Source organism: Rhinatrema bivittatum, chromosome 18 (genome assembly GCF_901001135.1).
Source record: "Rhinatrema bivittatum chromosome 18, aRhiBiv1.1, whole genome shotgun sequence".
Classification (NCBI taxonomy): domain Eukaryota; kingdom Metazoa; phylum Chordata; class Amphibia; order Gymnophiona; family Rhinatrematidae; genus Rhinatrema; species Rhinatrema bivittatum.
Genome location: NC_042632.1, coordinates 47161517 through 47179138, shown reverse-complemented (window position 1 = coordinate 47179138; position 17622 = coordinate 47161517). Strand labels below are relative to the sequence as shown.

Here is a 17622-nt window from a genome sequence, read left to right as displayed (position 1 = left end):
TCCCTGTCCTTTGATATAGCCATTCAGATTTCCTCCTATCTCTGAAAGTTCTCTAGCTGCAGTAACGAAAGCCCTATTACTTGCTGTAGGAGCGATTTGGTCACTTTTCTTTTCATCTCATGGTCAAATCGGCAAATCTAACCCCAACAAGCCATACATTTTGTTCATCACGTCATGATAGGGAAAGGTGATAAGTGCTGTTTTTGTTAAAAACTCACTGGCTGTAACTTCTTATGGGAAAAGCAGCTTGTAATGAGGCAGTACATTGCGGCATATTGCTTTGCCAAACTCTGATTCCTTCACAACCAGCTTAACCTACTCACTTACTACACATGCCCTACCCATGCAATCTCATCCTCACACTCCTACACATCATTTATTCTCACCTACTATAAATGCAGGAAATGACCCCATACAATATTTGTGTCAAAAAATAACATTTTTACTGAAAATGTATAATAAAAAGAAACCCTATAGTTTGCTTTTAGGCTGTCCTCACTAGGGAGTGTAGATAAAAATCATGCAAAAAAAGCTTGCGGGTCCTTTTCTCTATCTCTTGTGGGAAAGGGTCTCTCTGTGGTCTCCAATTCCTCCCCTGGCTTGTTTTCCTACTGGAGGACCAGCACGCCATGGTGGAGGATCCAGTCCTTCATCTTAATGGAAAGAAGATCATGCAAGAAGAAGTTAAAACGTGGACATGGAATAACCTTATTTTTTGGAGGGGGCAGGTGAGAGGAGGGAGTTGGATGCATGTTTGCCTTTCACAACTGAAGTTGTTCATGCTTTGTAGACAAGGACATTATCAGAATGGAAGAAAGCATGGGACAAGCACAGAGGTTCTCTGAAGGAGAGGAATGGACTATAAAGCTGAACAGGCAATGTAGATGGGCAGACTGGATGGGCCATATGGTCTTTATCTGCCTTTATGTCGTATGGGATTCATATTCAGTGGCATTTAGCTGAATAACTCGCACATTATTTGGCTAAATGCTGACTTCTGAATATTTCAGCAACTTATCCAGTTAAATTTTAGCCAGATAACATTATTCAGCTAAATTTAGGGAATAATGTAGGAATGTTTTGTGGCGGATATGTTATCCCGCTTACTCTGATATTCAGAATTAGATGAATAACTAATCTAACTCTGTGCTATATGGCAGTCCTAAAGATAGCTGAATGGACTTTTCTGGCTAACTTTAAGATGAGTGTATATTCAATGGTTCGCTGGATAAGTCTATCTAACCTCCTCCATTTATCAAAATGAGCTGGCCGGACAGCAAAATCCCTTTCTAAGCCATCAGTGTTTTTGTTTCTCCTCTAGGAAAACGTTTTGTACATGTGTCTTGCTACTGATTTCCCCATTGTTTCCTGTGGATTTGCGTGCAGACATGTCTGAGGCAGTGAGCTGATTGCAGTGTGGGCAAGCATTTTTGGCTTCTTGTCCATACTTTGCACTGTCACACTCTGAGCATGCTCCATATCCATCCTCAGCCCTATGCCAGATGTTGCTGATGCAATGAAATTGACTATGCAGGATCCAAAAGGAGATAATGAACCTCATGCTTTTTTTTTTTTTTTGCATTTAGCGTTTGATTATTTTTATTTGGCTGTGTAAACAAATATTTTCTTTTTTGTCAGAAATGTTTTTTAAGTCCTGAGCATGGTTAAAACAATCCTTTGGTAAATGGATGCTACTCCATAGCTCAGCTCCCATTAGCCCTGCACCTGGTTTTAAGGGTGTTTTGGGCAGTAGCATTTTGACTAGAGGAACCAGCCTTGGATTCTCCCCTTTCCTACAACCCTTCCCTCCTCTGGCAAGTGTCCTTTATTTAATGTTAGGGGATATCACCAAACTAATGCCATTGGATATAGTGAGACTACCCCATAATCAACAAGCTTCCATGTCTGACCCTTAGTCAATCGGATTCAATTTCCTGGCCAATTAGACACAGTGCATCCCTTGTAAAAGAAGGGGGGACTGCAGCTAAATCTGTGCCAGCTTCAGCAGTCTACAGCCATTCCAGCTATAGCCAGAGAATTCTTTGATAAGAATTTTGTCTACTGCTGACCTGTTTCCTGAACAAAATAATCATCGCTGAGTCTGTGAAGATGGATGGATGGAGCGCAGAACACATTAACAAACATGGAATAATTATTGACTTGAGACTTGTATGTCAGTGTCTATCAGGATACATTTTGCTAAGCCCAAAACAACTTAATGACTATTTTCATTTTACAGATTAATGTACTTGCAGACATGTGGGAAACCACCCACATTCCCAACCGTTTGGAATTATATATATATATGCAGACTTCCAAAAAAATGAATACTTTCACCTTAAGTTAGGCTTCAATAGTAAATATATTACAATTTGCCATAATGTCCAACGCATCCAGATTTGAATACAAGGGAACAAAAGGGCCTCTTACTTTTAACTTTTCAAATAGAAATAGATTCCACTAAATAACAAATGAAAGACAAAAAAAAAAAGTTTTCTCATTTTAAATCATCTGACCTTTAAAACTGTTTTCATAAATCCCAGTAGGAAATATTGTTTGGCATAATGGTAGTGCACCACAAATTTGTAGGAAATATTCTGTCCCTCAGCAAGCATAATTTAGCAAAGATTATACTGACACCTAGTGGAATTCAAGCAGCACTGCATTTCATAAATCGGCCAATGAGCAAAAGTAATAACAGATTTCTGAATACAGCAATTGCATTTTATTTTATTCTCTGTCATTCAAATAGAGCTTTTATTTTTTGGGTGAGAGGCATAGGGAGATAAGATCAAAGAAATAAAATTAAATGCGAGATGCCATGTGAAATAAAATGTGTCCCCTTTGTTAAAATGGTCCAAAGACAACTCAGGGAGGGCAATTTTAAAAGTTACGTCCATAGATAAATCAGAGCTTTACCCGTGGAATGGGCTTTTATAAAATTACCCGCCCAATATATAAGCAAACTTGCATGCATCTCTCCTGTAAATGTGTAAGTGCACCCGGACTGAGCCAATGAGCTCCCAGGGAGGAGTTGAGGAGGGGGGTCTGACCCATTACGCATAGTTTTGCATTTCACTAACTGGGCATGGAATGACAGCAGATGTAGCTGAGGGCGGATAAATTTGCTGGGATAATTTTCAAAGTGGACTTGTGCGCGTACAGCTGCAATTTACATGGGTATTTACCACCTAATTTAGGGAGGCTGTTTTACAATTCCCCCTTAAAAGGGGCAGGGACAGAAAACACAATTTAATATCACCTTCAGTCCCTCTGATATGTTTGAAAAGCCACACACATTCCATGTTTGTCAATGCTGACTTTTCAAGTAAGCTTTTTACTTTCCTTCAGAAGAAAGTCTTCCAAAATTCATGCATGCAGGCAAAAGGTCACCATCAAGTAAATTTTCAAAATCCGGTGCGCGGAAATCCCGGGAGATACGCACATGGCTGGACTGAGCACGCGCCAAGTGCATTTTGAAAACGGTACGCGCGGAAGTGCCGGGTTCTTGAAAAGGGGGCGGGCCAGGGTATGAGTGCAAGTTCCATCCCCTGGCCCGCCCACCCTAAGATTAGTTAGAGTGGGTTTAGGGGGTCGGGATGAAGGTTAGTTAGGGGGATAGGGAACTGGGCAAAGGCCTGATCTCGTCGCCACGCAGGTGTTTAAAAAATCTCCCCCCCCCCCCACCCTGCACCGATACAAAATCGCGGGTATTGGATTTTATAAAATGCACGTGGCGATGCATCTGTGTGCGTGCGGGATTTGAATATTGAGACTAACTTTCAAATCTATGGGCGATATTGCAGTTGCATCTGTATGTGGATCCATAGAGATTGATCCTAGGATTTTACCAACTGTGTGGCAGGTAGCTGGCACAGTTTATAAAACACAGCATAGTTCAACTCTGAAAGTACGCACCTATATTTCAGCATGTGGGAATATTTGCAAGAAAACACTTACTTTTCCTACCTATTTTCTTAACATATGCATGTATCATTTAGGGCAGGGAGGGAAATGTACTCATAACCTCGATTTATACGCAGAGTGCATGCCTGCACATACTTGAAATCATCAGTTTACCGATACCTCTGCCAGTTCACCTACACACCCTTTAGCACTTCATCCCGAATCTCCACCAGGCCTCCCACCCAAAAACTGCAGACCACAGACGTCTGATTTCACTTGTGCTAGTAAATTAGCAGGTATAGAACTGTATGAAGCTCAGTAATTTACTGTGTACACATCTCTCTTATAAAACTGCAAGTATTGTACATATTTGACCCTTCCCTAGAACGCCACCATTTTGCACCGATAAAATGTGCACAAAACTAAAACTCTCCACCTATTTGCATATACGTAAATACATGCTACTTAAACGTGTATATACTATTTTTCCATACAGAACCCCTTTGAAAGTTTACAAATAATTTTGAAAACCTTTTCTCAGGATCCAAGAGTGAGAAAGAATCCTTCCCGTAGGTAATAACTCACTATTATTACCTGCCTTAGTATTATTAGGTGTAAATTGATATTATGGGCCTTGATTCAAGCTCTTTGTATTAGAAAACCCTGGCCTCTTAGTAACAGATCTTAAGGTTGCAGAGGGTTACATAACAAGTTATGTGTTGCGGGATGGCTGAATCACACCCCTTTCTAACTTTTGTTGACCATTTGCCATTTTCTCTGTGGCGAGACAAAAAAATTGATTGTGCTGTTGTATTGCTGTTGCTAAAGACTTTGATTAAGAACTTTCGTAATGTGGCCCACTTATGGCCATATACCATGACGTTACGCATCAGAAAGGCCTGAACAGGCCAATCAGAATTGAGTCTTTTGCAGTAAATAAAGCATATGTGGTCTCCCATCAGCCAAAAGCAGTGGGAATTTGGCCCAGAATAAGTAGTCAAAGAATAATTATTTTATACCATGGGGGCTTTTTATACAGAACTTTTTTTTTTTTAATGAAAACTCTTACAAACATGGGGTATTTACCACACCAGGCAAGAGCAGCTTCATCCTAATCAATACCAAAGAGTAGGGATGTATAAACTTTCAGAATCAATGTTGCAAACTAGTTTGTCAAACCCACAAGAAGTTCACAGGCTCTTCAAATTTGCTTAATGAACTTTTAATATGTATTTTCTCAAATCAGATGCTAATTGCTTGAGTCGATGAATCAGAAAAAAAAAAAAAATCAATCGTTATCCAAGTCACATGGTCTTCAGTAGACAGATCTGATGTGGAATCCCATGAATTGACAGATTAGATATTAATCTAGGTGCGGTTTTCCCCATAATCACAGGAAATTTCCCAGGCAAATCTGGCGGAAGTTAGAAAACCTTGAAGCAGGACAAATCTTACCTGATTTGAATCTGACATCAGGCTTTCCTCAGACGTTTTTGAGCAGCAGGAAGAAATGATCACAGCAACAGCCATAGGTTGAGTAGAATAAAGACCAAGGTCAATAGGCATTTTTTTTTTAAATGTTTTGTTTTTGTTATAATGCATTGTTAACGTCGCTCCTTGCGAAAAGTATAATCGGTATATTAGCAAGTAAGAATAATGAAAAAAGTCCTCCCGTGCACTGCTTTATGGTTAGGCCTTCTGCTTGAAGGTTTTAACTGAACACCGATAAAACACCCCCCCCCCCCCCCCAAAATAAATAGATGTTTATCCAGTAAACACCAGTAAAAAGCCCCTTGCCTGTCTTGGATCCGCACCTCTTGTTTTTGTGCCTTTTCTTGGCTGCACAAGTTGTTAGCAGCAGATCAGCCTCCAGTCCCCTGCCCTGCTGCCCAGCATCGTGGTTGGTGGGGAAGGGACAGAATCGGCATGGGAGGGGGGAGTTGAGGACAGGCAGGAGAGGGAGAGAGCGTGGTGAGCGGAATAGCATTAGGGCTGGGGTTTTATTTGTTTATTTATAATAGGGGGTAAGCCCGCTCTCTCCAGGCAGGTAACAGATTACACAAGTCATTAAAAAACAAAACAGAATAAACTAAAAGAGACAAGGCGGTCCCAGTTAGGGGATCACAACAGCTAGAAGTGAGGACTGCAGGGACCTGCTGCCTGCGCCACGCGATGACCGCAATACGGGAGTGAGGCGCAGACGGCTGCTCGGTGCATCCTGAAAAGTAACAGGGCCTGCGGATGTTATAATAAAAGAGCAGGCACAGAGGAATTTAAATATATGAAGATAGAAAAAAATGAAATGAGGCCAAAAAGATGAGATGAAGATACAGGAAGCGGATAGCTTTGAAGACTGTCGTTAGTACAGATGCTCTCTACATTAATTATTTTATCCCCATTGTGACCTCAGTAGTCTCTGCTGCCTAACCCCCCCCCACTCCCCAACAGATGGTACTGGCCAGACACCATAGAAACAGCATGCGGGAGGCCCCAGTGCTTGGGAGAATGGGGGGGGGGGGGGGGGACTGTAAGCATTGGTGCTGGTTATTGGGGAGGGGGGGGAATGTATTATTTTGTATGGAAGTACATTTGTGTTATGGAAATGCATGGATTTGATTCTACCAGAAAAGGTACCCAGCAACTGTACCGCATAAACACCAAACACAGACTGTTTTGTACACTCAAAGAACCCTAAAAAAAAAGAGAGCTTAAAATAAACACCTAAATTTACAAATGTATATAAACACCTAAAAACAGAAGCCCTGTTTATGATGTTCATTTTGTGTTTTCCACCAGTTCTTTAATGACAAACCCCCAACGACCTCCACCCGAGAAAGCAGCTGAAACCTGCTCCTCTCCACCCCTTGGAATTAAAGTGATTGCTATAAAACTGCCTGGCACCATATACCAGTGCCTGAACCCGCAGCTACAACCAACTGTTTTGCTGAGATGTTATTTCAAGTTTCGTCCATACTGTCCGCTCTCTTCAGACTAGAACTGTTAAGTTGCTGCACCTCCTATTCTTTTGACAGTAACTTTGTCATCCTTATATACTGTATCCCGCCTTGGGTGAATTTCTTATTCAAAAGGGGCAGGTAATAAAAGACAAATAGATGGTATAATTAGACGTTATCAACTAGTTATTGTGACACATCTTACTTCTTATCTAAGGCTGTTCAGAGATTTGCACTGTAACAGGAAATATCCACCACTAAAAAACACTGGAGGAAATCCAATTTCAGGAAAAATTCACTATATCAGGATATTCCCTATAATGGGGATTCTCTAGACCAGGCAGACAAGTTCAGAAAACTGTTTATGGGCCCAGTGTGTATGTTAGCCAAGCATGTATAATTATTTTTTTAGGTGCTCAGTGGTGTGTTTGCTGCAAGAAATTCTGCAGTAGATTGTAAGGAAGGCTAGTCTTTAAATATAAATATATATATATATATATATATATATATATATATAAACTGCAGAACTTCTTACAGCAAGCACATCACTGATTACCTAAAAAATAATTATTTATTTGTTTTTATATACCGGTGTTCGATTTACATATCACATCAGTTTACATATAACTTGAAGGTGCAGGAAGCAAAGCATTTCCTTTGTCAAGTACAGGTAACGACTAGATAACATTAATGGGATATAATAACAGTAACATGAGTAAAACAGTATTGATAAATGTAAAAAACAGAACTAATAGGAAAACAGTATAAATAATAAATGATAGTAATAAAGTTAAACTATGTTTGGTATATGTTGGATCTATGAAAGTGGCATGGGATTTGTGTAGCGTAGATCGTGGCGGAGTGGAAAATGTGTATTAAGGGGAGCATGATGGTTATTAAATGGGAGGATGAATATTCATAGGAGTGGTAGTGCGGGTGGTGTTTAACCTGAATGCAGGTTTAGGGCCTGGTTTGGGGGTCGTTTGTGTTTGTTGTTGGGAAAGCTTTGCGGAACAGCCATGTTTTAAGATTTTTCTTGAACGATTGGGTGGATGGATCTATTCTTCTTCTTCTTATGTATAATTATACATGCTTGGCTAACGCACGTCTTGTTTAGTGCTACTAGCTTCTTTTGAAAAGGATTTATTAGATTTTTATCAACCCTGTTACATCAGATTTTCCAAACATGAATGCAAGTGTTCTGTAGTGATCATTTTAAAATATGGGAAACTTTGAAGCCACTTCACTAATATTTGTAAAATAAACAAGTCAAATCTGCTGAAAAGTTCCGTGAATTGTATCACAGAAACCCCATGCCAACAGCCATGTAAAAGTAATTTTTGATAAACGTAAGTGTTGTTTGTTGTATACCTAGAGTATGACGACACCAAACTGTGTGGTAGGCTGCTGTGAACAAATGCCCACCTATTTTATTGCGTGCCATGGCTGAGTCGAGATCCGTAGGCTAAAGTTGTTTACCCTTATCCCCTCAGAAACTACAATGACCCTTCATCCTGGAGCACAGCCAGAATAACTCAAGCACACCATCGAGATCAGTTCAACATTTTACTAAATCAATTCACACAATTTCCAACCTGCAAATATAATTAAAGACAACAATTGGTTCTTTTGTAATTCATTGTTAAGACGAGTAAACACAAATTGGGTTTTGTAGCATCTGTTTCTTAAGAATCATAAAAGAACACTACTCGATGCACAATAAAGCACCACAACACAGTTACAAAATAGGTCTTCCCTTTTCCTTCCAGATATATAAAAGACAACATTCCCAGACTATGTTCAGCATCATTCCATACTTCATTAAAATAAAACTATAAAATCTTCTAAATTTACACTAAAAGGTCAGACAATGCCTGGAATACAGTGCATCGGCAGCTTAGATGCCAACTATCAGTGCCAACAGAAAACATTTTCAGAAGTCGAAAGAAACCCCTCTTTTCCTAAATGAGCAAATCTGGAAATAATGTGCTGCCTCACGATAAGAAATTAAGAACTGTATTTGGGTGGGGGGAAGGGATACATAGGCTCCTCGGTTTAGTTTGCATCAAGCTTAGCCATTTCCTGCACATAGATTCCTATACTCTCACTGTCAAAAAGCACAAAGTATACGGTCTTGATTGAAGATGACATTGTAGACACAAAATAGCCGGAGATGGCTTTCAGAATCAGCTGGGCTGCAGTCTGCTTTGGGAAACCATTTCTGTAGAGGGAAAAACAACAGGAAACGTTATTTAACGCACACACACACTGCACACAATCAAGCGTTGGGCAGTGCCACAAATGAACGACTAAAGCCACTGGATTTGCTCTGTGCATTGGACATGCTCCTGTTTCAGAATGGGGAAGCAAAGCCTTCTGAACGTACAAGGCCTGTGTCTAGTTTTCAGATGCCCACTACTTCAGATTTGGGACTTGGAAAAATATCTGTCAGGAAGACATTTAGCAACTTCAGTGAATAAAAGTATGTTTAGAAATTCAGGTCAGATGTACTGCATTTCTTGGGAAAAGTGAATAAACCCTTTGAATGCTGGGCTGGCTTTTTTTTTTTTTTTTTTTTTTTTTAGACTGGGCTTCTCTGAATTATGTAATATATTATCAGTTTCATTATGATATGCAGAGTTGCTCTTTCAATGTCACCCACATCTGGAACAGAGTGGAGAATGTGCATTCAGCATGCACATTCTTAGGACAAGCAGTTAAAAACCCGTGCCTGCATTTCAATCAATACATTTCCTGATTTAAATGTGCCCAAAAAACACTTGAATGGTCTAACAAGTGTACAATCTGAGCCATGAGCCAGGACCAGGCCCTTCTTGGCTGAGACTGAGACTCTGTGCAATATACACAGGGTTAATGTCCTGCCACCAGACTTCACTGGGGATATGAAATAGTTTATTCAATGGTCAGCAAGAACATTAAACTACCTGTTAAAAAAAAAAAAAAAAAAGCATTCCAAGGGAACCAAAAATTAAACATTTCATAAGGAAACAGCAAAAAATGTTTTTCAGAAGTTAGGGTAGTGACAATAATCAAACTAGTCTTTTGCAACGTCTGAATTTTATTTTGAAGACCGATTCCTACAATCAAGCTATCTAATTTCCCTCAAATTACAGCATGATGTATTTCCTCAGATCCACTCTTCCTGTAATCCCATTCTTGGATCATAATTGGGAATGTGAGTTTAGCAGGGGATATCTGCTTGACAGATGTTTGGATAGGAGCACACATGTGCCCGAGTCTACTTTGGCACAATTACACTTTTGAGCTTTCAATTACATTTTTTTTTTTTTTAATGACAAAATGTAAACAATATTCTGTTTTTATGATTGTGGCATTCCTTGTCATGACAATATACACTTACACTCCCAATGTTCGAAACGGAATCAGTTTATTTACAAACTGTCAAAAACTGACATGCAACGTTTTCCCCCTTTTCCAAATACATACATTTTCCTGCAGACTGGAAAATGGAGCATTCCTTATGTACTCTCTCAGACACAAAAACTATTTTTACAATAACTGCAGCTGATTTTCAGCCCACAGCCAAGCACTAAACTTAGTCACCAGGTGCCTAGGTTTCTCATCTGAAAATGAACTTAAATCTAGGCGTCCAAATAAACTATTCAAGTTCAGGAGCCTTAAATTCAGCTGGAGTGCGCGGAAACTCAGACCTAGCCAGAGGTGAAGAACTCGATTGAGTAGTCTGAATGAAGAGGGAAGATGGGTCAATAGTTAGCAGGGCAGGTAAGGTCCAGATAGGGCAGTCAGAGGAGGGGTGGTGTGTACCATTCTCCAAGCTGGGGAGCAACGAACCAGCAACTGAGAAATAAATACAATGATAAAGCAGGGTTTTAAAAGGTTGGGGGATAAACATTTAAAAGTTTATATAAATCTCGTTCTTAAATACCAAGGACAGTAACTGCTATCAGGAGGATGACAATCATTTTGGTACTAGGAATATTCAAAACAGGGACAGTAGCTCTAATAGCAGTGCGTGTGGGTGCACATGTCCGCGGGTTTGCCGGCTCGCATCCAAAGATGCGTCCATTTTATAACATGCATGCATATATGCATGCTATAAAATAGCCTGGATGTGCATACATGTGCGCACAATCGTAAACGAACGCACGCATGTGCGCACAGATCCCGCTTCTACTGCGTAGGTGGGGGAATTTTATAAGGGACGTGCGCGGATGCCATTCACCATTTTCCCAGTTCGTTCACAGTTCACCTAGTTAAGAGATAGGACTTCCTAACCCCTCCTAGTTAAATAGCCCTCTTTCTCCCCTGTTGGCCCTGACCATTAAAACCCCGCTGACACGGTTTATTTTATTACTTACACTCCCATCCACTGCAGAAATAAATTTACGTGGCGGGGAACCCCGGCGCACGCAAGGACGCGAAGGTATTTATGCGCATATTTCTTGGCCAGCCCCCGACATGCCCACGTCCTGCTCAGACCACACCCACGACCTGCTCCTTTCTGGATTCTTTTCACTTGTGCACGTAGCGGGGGAATATGCACGTCCATACAATCTGCTCGGCATGGGCCCACAGGGCTTTTAAAATTTGCCTATTAAAATCTACATTACTGTAGTTTGTCACGGGGATGTTCATCTTCTCCTAGACCTGGATAAAATATCACTCCTGGGACAACTTCCCATTTCATTAGCTGAAAATATATTTTAGAAAAGGTTTTCCCCTCACCCCCCCCTGGAAACACATCTAGCTCGTATCCTCCCTTCACCCCTCCTTGGAAACCCTTGTGTTGGGGGGTATGCTACGTATGTATGACAAGTTTACCATATGCATTTTTCAATTCATACTGCAGTCTTGAGCAACAGTCTCAGTGTCAGGCTGGCCGGGTGGCTCAGTGCTGTGCACTTTGTGAAAAGATCCCTGGATTGATTCCTGAGTCGGGTCTTCTGCTCCCTGGGTCAGCTGGAGCTGGGGAGATACTGCGGAGGCAGCATTCACTGCTCACTGGGGAGGAAGGAATTTTGGCCATTGCTTAAAGGTAACATTTGGTACCTGGATTTGAGGTCCAAAATGCATGGCTCCTAGCCCAGGACTATCACTGCAATGACCAGACCTCATATAGGAGTGGGGAATATAAAAACCAGGAGAAACCCTTCCCACCCTGGTCAGTTATGAATGAAGGCTCATGGTGCCAGATCCAAGCCCTGGTTCTCACTGAGAGAACTGTTGGGTCAGAATAAAAAAAAAAAGCCTAAAGAATCTCACCGACATGTTAATTTTATCGTCATCACTGACCATCTGAGAATTAAATTTTGTGGGCTGCTGCCCTTTTCTTGTAGGTATTAATTACTATGTTATGCAACGTAGGGTCCTCCCAGTCATGAACGGCAGCTGAGCGCACTAAGCCAGTTGAAGGAATTTTCCATAGGAAGGGTAATTTTTAAAGGCATTTACGCATCAAACGGATCGCCCAATATGTGAGTAAACTGACGCGCTCGTGTCCCGTTTGCTCATGAATTTGCCCGGCCTGAGCGCAGGCGTTCCCTGGGAATGAGGTTGGTTAGGAGCTCTGTACGTAAGCACATGATTTGGCGTTTTCAAAAAAGTCCACGCTTGGTATTTCCCAGGAATCGTTCGGCCACAACTCAGCGAGCATAATTTTGGGCGGATAAGTCTCCGGAGGGGAAGAGATAAGTTTTCAAAAGGGAAGACGTGCATGCACAAGTAACTTACACTCGTATTCAATGTGTAACTTATGCCGGCTGTTACAAATTACCCTCTGAATGGATGAAACTGGAATAAATCACTGACGGGATCGGAGCTGTGTTACAAAAAATGCGTCCCACCCAACCTCAGACCAGAGGCTTCGAGGGCGGTCCTTACCTGCCACTTCCAATTGAAGGAAACGCAATAGACTTCAGCTTCTTCTCGTCTGCCAAGGCCAAGCAGTTCCTCACCGTCTTTTCCAGCATCTCCTCACACTTGTCTGAACCCCAGCCGGGACTATTACAGTGGATCACAAACTTAGCAGGCAATCCGTGGCCCGCGCTGACAGCAGCTAATTGGAAACAGCAGAAAGCGAACATGATTACTTGGATTTTTGCCGGGCTTAAAAATGTACCCCAGAAATATGTACATTATGTGAAATCCTGATTGCTGTGACATAAACCATAACATCCAGACAGTTCTGAAATCCTACCTAATGCTTTGTGTTACAATTGTGGAAAGCACTAGCAGAAGGCATGACCGCACAACTGCAGGGCTTTCATCTTGTATTTTCCTTGCTGTAGTTATCAATGTGTTAAGTACAACTGCAGCCAAAGCACAATTTTCGAAATTCCTTGTTTTATGAAGGTTACAGATGTGGCTCAGTACAGCAGAAGAGGGCTTTACTGGCCTAGCTGTCTGGTTTGAGAAATAGTGAATCAAAATGTAATGCTATAAGATGCATGAATTCTTTGACCTTACATTATTCATGATGTCAATATAAAATTTGTACAGCCGGAATCTTGCAGTATTGCTTTGCAAGCAGAGGATCAAGGGCCAAATAACGATTTGATATTCTTGCAATTTCCAAAAGGATCTCCATGGGCGAACGTGGAAAATAATCCTTTGAAAAATCGCTTCCCCGCCTTTATGTGGGGAAAGGTCCACGCATTGTCCACAGCATGTAATGCTTTTCCCTACAGGGAGCGCTTGCACGAAGATCTCATTTGGAAATCCATGCACGTTCTTTGCCCCCTACAAGCTGCGTGGGGTAAAGAATCCCTGGAGGACTGACCCACTGTGGGATTTTCAAGTTTCCCTTTGAAAATCAAAGGGAACAGCTTTTCAAAAACTGCCCTCCAAAATTACTAATCAACTAGGAAAGTTATTTTTTGTTAGAAAATGCCTGGCTAGCCACCTTTATGTTTTACAATATTATCCAGCTTGGGCCTCCGGGTGAGCGTTTAGCTCTGTATGAAGGCGAGGTTGTTGCCCTTAACCTTACAGTGTCAATGTATGGCCTTAACTACACTCAGTTTAATGGTAAATAAATTATTTGTTCACACATGGGCACCATGGCTCTAAGTGATACAAGAGGAGAGAACAAATCGGTTAGACCACAAGAAACTGCAATTATACAGGACAATCTGGGCCACTTGAAAAACTATAAGGAAGCTGTGGGTTCACCGAAGATAATCCTACTCCACGACCTTCTCGCCAACATATTGAACAAATTTCGCTCTAGACATTTCCCATTTGTTTGAATTTATGTGGGACTAGTTTTATGGGTAGATGGGGATAATTCATAAATCTAAGCAAAAACTAATAAAAGCAACTGAAATGACTGTAGTCTGCTGGAGAATTTTGTGCAACCTCGGACCATCACCTCGTCACTACACATTTTTAGTGGTGGAGTAAAATGCCTTCTTGGTGTGCTTCAGACATTTTATCACCTTTCCAAAGCCCTTTGGATAAGTAAGTTTTCCCTAAATAGCTGCAAAGATTTAAGAACTATCCAAAATAATTTTCCTATGTTTTTCAAGGACAAGGTTTCATTCTACACAGGGCTACAAAGCTTCAAAAATACATAGGATCTGTGTGTTTTTTCTGCTTAAAATGCTTCTTCCTCTGTGATGGAAAGAAACTCCCGAGTTTCATGTTGGAAAAAAATAGGTATTTTGATTTCTATTCTGTTTTTCGAGACTTCAAAGCAGACTGTATTCAGGAGCTACAGGTTTGAAATCAGATTGAGAAATTAACTTGCACTCTTAATGGGAAACAATATTTACAACAAGATCGGAAAAAAATACTGATCTTATTTTTAATGGTTGTTTTCAAGTAAGGAAGGTGTCAAAGGAGGTGGACTAGGGTAGGGATGAGGGTCGGGACCCATTACACCACCAGGGAGGTTTGTTTTGTGTAAAGGGGGGGGGGGAGGGGGGAAATCGGCGGTCCACTGGACCACCAGAGCCATATCCCAGGGCTGGATATTTCAATGTCAGGGCAGAGCTTTTGCTTTGCATACAAAATGCTTTTAATTTTTTTTTGTTTGTTTGTTTTTAAACTATTGGCCATCTGCAAGCATGGAAGGTGGTGGGTTGGACAGGGGATCTTAGCAAGAGTTTTTACATCCCTTTAAGTGATAGCGATCCCCGAGTCCCAGGGCTACCGTCGCCCGTCGTGTAGGGGGCTTTCGCTGGTGTGGTTTAGTGAATGACTGCCTATATTAGGAACAGTACTTTTCTGAACCACATGTCAACGTTTTCAGAACTACCTTGCATCTAGTGTATGTATAGAGAAAGGAGCGAGAAAGCCGAGTGATACTAGTTTGGAACATCACACAGGTGATCTTAATATCTAAATACCCATAGCTGCCCCTTGGCTTAAGCAACTTGTCACTGTAATCATTCGCCCATATAGGGTTTAATTCATCAAGACTTTTTTCCAACTCTGTGTGTAGGGGGAAGGTAACCCAATGAATCACACCCATAGTCTATGACATGCTGCTTTTTGTCTGTTATTAAAAAGAGTAACTTTTTTTTTATCATGAAAATAGAATTGTGTTATTATTTCAGGATGGCACCATTAATTGCACAATGGTCCTAACCTGAGAGGACTGGCGTTGCATAAAATGATTTACTATGCCCTTATATCACCATCCCCTATGAAACCAATGTAATTTAACAATCTGTATCCCAATTTTCAAGCAAAAAAAAAAGTCTACTACGTGGCTAACAGAAAATCAATAATAATAAACAATTACAATGGCATACATCATAAGACATCGTAGATAGAATCTAAAGCCACACAATATTGAATAAAATTAATTTCTATTAATATAACACATCACAGGATTCTGCGCATGCCAAGTTATACAATGGAAAGAAAAGGTGATTGACAGTGAAATAAAACTTTGCTGACCCTGAGCTCTACACTGCATAGCGCATAGTAGAGTTTCGTTTTATGTCGTCCCATCAAAGGTAGAGTTGAAAGCCTTCAAAGCCTCACCTCCTGCTATATCCAATGGTCCGTTCTTTTTTCGAAGCTCATTAACAGCATCTACAAACTCCTTGCCACCTTTCTTCTCCAATGCATTCCCTAAAGGACAAGATTGCTCATTTATACTTCGGTTCATTAGTGTTCAAAAGGGAAATGATTTTACAGCATACCAGTTCCTCAATATTTTCACCAAGTGTTTTCCTTACAACTGCAAAGTAAGATCCTTTCAATTGATTGAAAGTACAACATTTTCTATAGTGGTTTTTCCCCATGTTAATGACTCTCACTTTACATGTACATCATAGCCAATCCTACAGTATTATCTCTTATTATACTATCGCTTTCTTCCCTGTAGTGGTATGATGCTAAAAATTTTAACATTTCCTGGTTTAAGGCAATGGGTGCCTGACTTCTAATGGAAAATACTTCCACTTCATCTGAAATCAGGACAAATAAGGCCCAAATGCTAATGCGCAACTTCTTTTGGATGGCCCAGTAAAAGATTTCATAACCTCCAATTATGCTATACTTGGCTTTATTTTCTAAAGTGAGAAAAGAAATACTTAAACAACTGGCCAAGCTGGACAGTTGTCTTGGTTATTTGTGCCCTTGTTTGCTAAGTGCACACTTTCTTTAGTTTTACGGCCCTGTCTGGATTTAGAACTTGCACATTTATCAAATAAGTCTCAAGTGGGCAACCAAGCTCTTATTTTGCAAACAGATCTATTTGAGAGAAATCACATAATTGCTAAGATACATTTAACCACAAGGGGACCTACAGAAATGAAGAATCGTCAAGAAACACTCTCGTATAGCAAATGTCTGGTTTGCTTTATACGGGAAAGATGCGAGCGGTACAATATTGCTAGGGTGCCAAAAGTCAAGAGTTCCCCAAGGGCAGCCTGAGTTTATTTTGGATTTTACTTTGCAGTTTCAATGTTATTCATATAAAACCAAATTTCCCGTGCCAGACGTGTTCAACATGCATAAAAGCACTTCAGTGAGAAGTATATAATTATAGAAGTAAGGATCTCATTTGATGCGACTAACTGAAGGAAGCATTCAAGTCTCTAACAAAGTCAAGGTATAACAGGAAATAGTTCATTGGTGAACTTCATTCATTTTTATTGATAAGAGAACCACTGAATTTCCTTTTTGGGAATCCAGTGATATGCTCATTGAAGCTTACTCTATAAAACAGCAGTACTAGGAACATACTTTTAAAGATAATTCTATTAGCACTTAAACCAGTATTAGGAATATCCTCATTCTGGCACCATTTCTTTCAGAAATGATATTTGTTTAAAGTTTTTGAGAGCTCCTTCTATTTGTTTATTCTAAATTACTGTGAATCAAAGCAAAATCAAGGCTCTGTAGGTACAACTCTAAGACAAATAGCTACATAACAGAGCACAAACTGTTAAAGAGTGGACTTCAGGGAGGGAGGGGTTTTGAGAATAGAGGTGTAATCATAATAAAAGCTAGCAAGATAGCTCAGAAAAGACCGGCCTGTGGTCTAGAGGTTCAGCTTTGAGTGGCAACTCAACCATTTATCTGTCTAAGACAGATAGGCAACTGTAATTAGACAGTAGGTATTGCATTCTATATCTGCAAAGCTACATAAAATGTTAATATTAGTATATAAAAAGGTACAAACCTATTCTCAGAAATGGTGTCTAGCTAGTGCTGCTGCTTTAAGATTAAACTTGTCTAAAGGATATCATAGCAAAGAATAAGACTAAAGACATATGACGACAACTTGGCTTCCTTGTGACCC

The 17622-nt window shown here is 40.5% G+C and overlaps 1 protein-coding gene across 4 annotated transcripts in view; it reads right to left on the bottom strand.

Annotated features, from left to right (window-relative positions):
- Nucleotides 1–8412: 8412 nt before the first annotated feature.
- The window catches only part of LOC115079653 (core histone macro-H2A.1), a 59825-nt gene continuing 50615 nt past the window's right edge, over nucleotides 8413–17622 (bottom strand). For 2 of the 4 annotated variants that reach the window (XM_029583370.1, XM_029583371.1), the window contains exons 7-9: nucleotides 15855–15944; nucleotides 12744–12918; nucleotides 8413–9081 (exon numbers count right to left, since the gene is read on the bottom strand). In XM_029583370.1, coding sequence (XP_029439230.1) covers nucleotides 8916–9081; nucleotides 12744–12918; nucleotides 15855–15944 — 431 coding nt within the window. In that variant the 3' untranslated portion in view covers nucleotides 8413–8915. Of the gene's footprint in view, nucleotides 9082–12743; nucleotides 12919–15854; nucleotides 15945–17622 lie in introns of those variants that run through there. The other 2 variants (XR_003853352.1, XR_003853351.1) reach the window with 2 other exon arrangements.